Source organism: Capsicum annuum, chromosome 5 (assembly GCF_002878395.1).
Source record: "Capsicum annuum cultivar UCD-10X-F1 chromosome 5, UCD10Xv1.1, whole genome shotgun sequence".
In the NCBI taxonomy this organism is placed as follows: domain Eukaryota; kingdom Viridiplantae; phylum Streptophyta; class Magnoliopsida; order Solanales; family Solanaceae; genus Capsicum; species Capsicum annuum.
In genome coordinates, this window is record NC_061115.1 from 219,950,328 (window position 1) to 219,955,490 (window position 5,163).

Below are 5,163 nucleotides of genomic sequence, written 5' to 3' on the forward strand. Positions count from 1 at the left end.
AGTTGACTTATCTCAATCTGTCGAATGCCATGTTTCAAGATTCCATCGACTTGCAGTTCTCAAACCTTACATCTCTACGGTCTCTTGATCTTTCGTGCGCTAATTTAGTACCTGATTTTTCATCTGTTTTTGTTAGCTTGAAATTACAACCAAAGTTAGATGTTGGCTCATTTTTATCTATCATAAGCTATGGATATCTGTCTAGTCCAAATCTAAGGTGGTTAGAAGGACTCCGAAATCTCAGATATCTCGTAATGACTGGTGTTGATCTATCAAAGGCCTCGGAATCATTTCAGTGGGCTGAACCAGTATCGAGTCTTTCAAATCTCATAGTACTTCGATTATCCAACTGCAACATTTCAGGAAGAATTCTGATAGGGCAGTTACTTAACCTTACTAGCCTTTCTGTTCTGGATATGCGCTCTTACATTCATCCACGATACCTGATATGTTTTCGAACCTCACAACCCTCTCGGTTCTTGATATTAGTGGCAACGATTAAGATGGTCATATCCCTTACCTTCCTCAACTCGAACAACTTTATGTTTCTAACAATCCTGCTATGACCATAGATCTTGTTTCGATGTTTTCAGTCATGTGGTCAAAGTTGAAGTTTCTCGACATAAGTTTCACTCATGTAGGCGGAACGCTTCCTTCTTTAACAAATTCAACTTCGCTGACTCTTTTCAAAGCTGATGGATGCTCGATCCAAGGGTCTATACCTTCTTCAGTTACAAAACTTAAGAAATTAAGAACGCTGACGCTCAATGACAACAATATCACAGGCCAACTTCCTGTATCCATGTCCAGTTTGATAAGTCTTCGATACTTATCTCTGATCCAGAATGGTTTACGGGGGCATATTCCTACTTCGATTTGTCAAATCCTCTCACTGGAGTACCTGAATTTAGAATGGAACGAGCTAACAGGACGCCTTAGCTTCCTAAGCTTTCGTATGAATCTCGTGCATACTTCAGCTTCCTAAGCTTTCGTATCTTTCTGCTAATAAGAATAACCTGAAAGGTAATGTGCTGCTGTCTTTGCTCCAGAAGTCTAGATTGGATCTGATTTCTTTCGGAACTAATGGATTGTCAGTGGAAATCGATGATCAGTATCAGCCCGTTGTGCAAACTTTCCAGCCCACGGTTTTGGAATTTACATCTTGTAACATGAGAGGAGAAATCCCAGAGTTATTTTCAAATCTGACGAGCCTCGTGATTTTACTTTTGGCGAACAACAGTCTATCAGGAGCCATACCTACTGGTTGTTCAATCTACCATCCCTATCTGCACTAGATTTATCGATGAATAACTTCGAGGGAGTCATACCTCCATCGATTCAGATGAAATCTTCACTTTTCCCATCAATAGTAAACTTAGTCAGAAACAAACTTCAAGGCCCTATCCCTACTCAGCTCGAGAATGTTAATGTCATCAATTTATCACTTAACAATTTCGTAGGCTCAATTCCAGCACAGGTGGGAGAAATTCCAGCAATCAGGTCCATATCATTATCCGGAAACAAAATTGACGGTCCAATACCTGAATCATTTTGCCAATCAACTAATGTTCTACAGGTTCTTCAGCTCTCTAATAATAGCTTGTCGGGCATCATTCCACGCAGTTTGGGGAACTGCAAGTCTCTGATTTACCTTAATCTTGGACAAAACAAGCTCACTGGAAGTGTTCCGGAAGAACTTGAACGTGTTACAAGCCTTCGTTGCCTTGACCTGAATGGAAATGAGTTTGAAGGTTCTTTTCCGACAGTGATTGAGAAGTTTCAAGAACTGGAGATCCTGAATTTGGCAGGCAATAGATTTAAAGGAAGGATACCAAAGTTCATCGGTGACCTAAACCACCTTCGTATCCTTGTGCTTGCATCAAACTCATTCAATGAATCTATACCAGAAGGGGTAATGAAGTTGGAAAATCTACAATTTATTACTTTGTCCAGGAACAAACTATCCGGTCCGATTCCTGAGAAGCTTGAAGGATTGAAAAAGATGACGAAAACACAAAACCAAACAACCATCTTAGGTTATTATTACTCCCTCAAGTTCACCGGTGCTCAGTTAGAAATAGTCACCAAAGGACAGACGCGATTTCTTGTGTCAGTGTATTCCTACAACACTGGATTCGATGTCTCAAGTTATGCTCTTACCGGTAAAATCCCTGAGAAAATCGGCCTTTTAAATGGAATCCCGTTCCTGAATCTCTCACATAATAATCTTACCGGGCTGATCCCAAAGACTATTGGCGAGATGATTTCACTTGAGTCATTGGATCTCAGTTACAACCAATTAACAGGTGAAATTCCAGTGACATCGGCAACGTTGGATTTTCTCGCGTATCTTAACTTGTCTTATAACAATTTGAGCGGACGGATTCCTACCCATCCACATTTTGACACTCTACATCCAGACGGAACAGCATATATCGGAAACAGATACTTATGTGGTTCTCCTGATGGGATGAACTGCAGTAAAATTGGACACTCTACCACCGAAACAACAGAGAACAGATACGACCAAGAAAATCTCCTTTTTATTGTAGTAATATTCTCGGGCTTTGTAACAGGAATATCCAGCGTATTTCTGCTGTTATATTTGATAGATTTCAACTGGAGGAACAGGTATTGGAGGGCAGTAGACAAAATTGTGTTGAAAATAGTGAACTGTAAACCATGATATGTATATATATACACACTAAATTTCTGCAATTGAATAGAACTAGCAATGACAGCAGTCTTTTTCAGTCCGATTTCGCTATGCACTTCTACCAATGACTGTTGTGGTGGAGCGGTAAGTACTCCTATATAGATATTATTTTACGAAATCGCATACTATGACTCAACACACACGTGCAACAAACGTGCCGAGAAACTAGTATCACAAAAAGCAATAGCTATACACTTGTAAAAGGCATGAAGATGACCAAAATAGTTTTCAACACCAATAGAATATTGAATGATATCTGTATATTAAAAACTAGATGAGATGTGATAGAGAACTTTGTCAAAGTCAAAACCAGCTCATTTTTAAAACTATATCTTAAAATTGCTAGCACTAACAGAAAATGAAGACACCTTCCAAACAGTCTTTATCCCTATTTTTCTTTTTTCATTAAACAAAGCTAAGTCATTGACTGTAGAATGAAGCTTACACCAAATAATGTCTTCTTTCTGAATAATTTAGTTCAAGGGGTGTAAGTAGAACAGGTATAAATATGTTATATTTGACAATCTAGAATATTGTTCAGCATCTTGAAATCATGTGGTTAAAGAAAGTTTTCCTTATATTTGCTACTCTATTTTACTGTTTTTCGCTCGTTGATGGTTTCCATGAAGGAGAAAGAGCAGCTCTAATGAGCTTCAAATCCTTGCTGACTGATCCATCTAATCGGTTATCTTCGTGGAAAGGCGAAAACTGTTGTAACTGGAAAGGAATCAAATGCTCGAGTTCAGGTCGTGTTGCAGTTGTCAATCTCCGGAATCCTCATCCGGATGAAGTCATGATCAATGTCAATAAGGAAGTTGTTTCAAATTCTAACAACGCTTTCGATTTTGCCCTTAAAGGTACTATATCTCCATTGCTATTCACTCTTGACCATATTCAATATCTCGACCTGAGTTTCAACGACTTCATGCTCTCAAAGATACCTGTTGAGATATCGAACTTAACAAAGTTGACTTATCTCAATCTGTCGAATTCCATGTTTCAAGATTCCATCACCACGCAATTCTCAAATCTTACATCTTTAAGGTCTCTTGATCTTTCGTGTGCTAATTTAGTACCCGATTTGTCTTCTATTACTGTTAGCTTGACATTACCACCAAAGTTAGATTCTGGCTCACTGTTATCTTTTATAAGCTATGGATATCTGTCTAGTCCAAATCTAAGGTGGTTAGAAGGACTCCGACGTCTCAGATATCTGGTATTGACAGGTGTTGATCTATCAAAGTCCTCGGAATCATTTCATTGGGATACACCAATATCAAGTCTTTCAAATCTCATGTCACTTCAATTGTCCAACTGCAACATTTCAGGAAGAATTCCGACAGCGCAATTACTTAATCTTACTAGTCTTTCTACTCTAGAAATGAGTTCTAACTTTCTAGCATCCTCGATACCTGATATTCTATCGAACCTCACAACCCTCTCAGCTCTTTATTTTAGTGGCAACGATTTAGATGGTCAGATCCCGTACTTTCCTCAACTCGAAAAACTTTCTGTTTCTAGCAATCCGGCTATGACTATCGATCTTGTTTCAATGTTTTCAGTCCCATGGTCAAAGTTGACATATCTTGACATAAGCTTCACTCAGGTTGGTGGAACGGTTCCTGCTTCTTTAAGCAACTCAACTTCATTAACCATTTTCCTAGCCGATGGATGCTCAATCCAAGGGTCGATACCTTCTTCCATTACAAAGCTTAAGAAATTACGTATATTGATGCTCAATGAAAACAACATCACAGGCCAGCTTCCTGTATCCATGTCCAGTTTGATAAGCCTTCAATACTTGTCACTTTTTCAGAACAGACTACAAGGGAATATTCCAATTTCTATCTGTCAAATCCCCTCCCTCGAATACCTGAATTTAAATTGGAATGATCTAACAGGACGTCTTCCCTCATGCATACTTCAGCTTCCTAAGCTTTCGTATCTTTATGTTCAGAAGAATAACTTGAATGGTAATATGCCAATGTCTTTGTTCCAAAAGTCTAGATTGGATCAAATTAGCTTTGGAGTTAGTGGATTGTCTGTGGAAATCGATGATCAAGATCAATCCTTTGTGCAAACTTTCCAGCCCGAGATGTTGGAATTTACATCTTGCAACGTGAGAGGAAAAATCCCAAAGTTCTTTTCAAATCTGACGAGCCTAGTGATTTTAATTTTGGCTAACAACAGTCTATCAGGAGCCATACCATACTGGTTGTTCAATCTCCCGGCCCTCTCTGTACTAGATTTATCGATGAATAACTTCAAGGGAGTTATACCTCCAACGATTCAGCTGAAATCTTCTCCTTATCCAACAATAATTAGTTTAGCCGGTAACAACCTTCAAGGTTCTATCCCTTCTAAGTTCGAGAATGTTAATGTCATCGATTTTTCACTTAACAATCTCGTTGGCTCAATTCCAACACAGATAGGGGAAGTTCATGGTA

General features: G+C 38.8%; 3 protein-coding genes across 3 annotated transcripts in view; all 3 read left to right on the forward strand.

Moving 5' to 3' along the window:
- The first annotated feature begins 29 nt into the window (after positions 1 to 29).
- On the forward strand, positions 30 to 1,295 carry LOC107872208 (receptor-like protein 53). The gene is made up of 3 exons (XM_047412292.1): positions 30 to 450; positions 594 to 796; positions 978 to 1,295. The coding sequence occupies exons 1-3, from the start codon at positions 30 to 32 to the stop codon at positions 1,293 to 1,295; spliced, it is 942 nt and encodes a 313-aa protein (XP_047268248.1).
- An 8-nt stretch (positions 1,296 to 1,303) lies between these two features.
- Positions 1,304 to 2,686, forward strand: LOC107871582 (probable leucine-rich repeat receptor-like protein kinase At2g33170). Its single transcript, XM_047412293.1, has one exon. It carries the CDS (start codon positions 1,304 to 1,306, stop codon positions 2,684 to 2,686), a length of 1,383 nt encoding a protein of 460 aa, XP_047268249.1.
- Positions 2,687 to 2,734: 48 nt separating this feature from the next.
- The window catches only part of LOC107872209 (putative receptor-like protein kinase At3g47110), a 3,859-nt gene continuing 1,430 nt past the window's right edge, over positions 2,735 to 5,163 (forward strand). Inside the window, exons 1-2 of the mRNA XM_016718979.2 lie at positions 2,735 to 2,800; positions 3,246 to 5,160. Of these exons, the coding sequence (XP_016574465.2) occupies positions 2,735 to 2,800; positions 3,246 to 5,160 (1,981 nt within the window). The remainder of the gene's footprint in view (positions 2,801 to 3,245; positions 5,161 to 5,163) is intronic.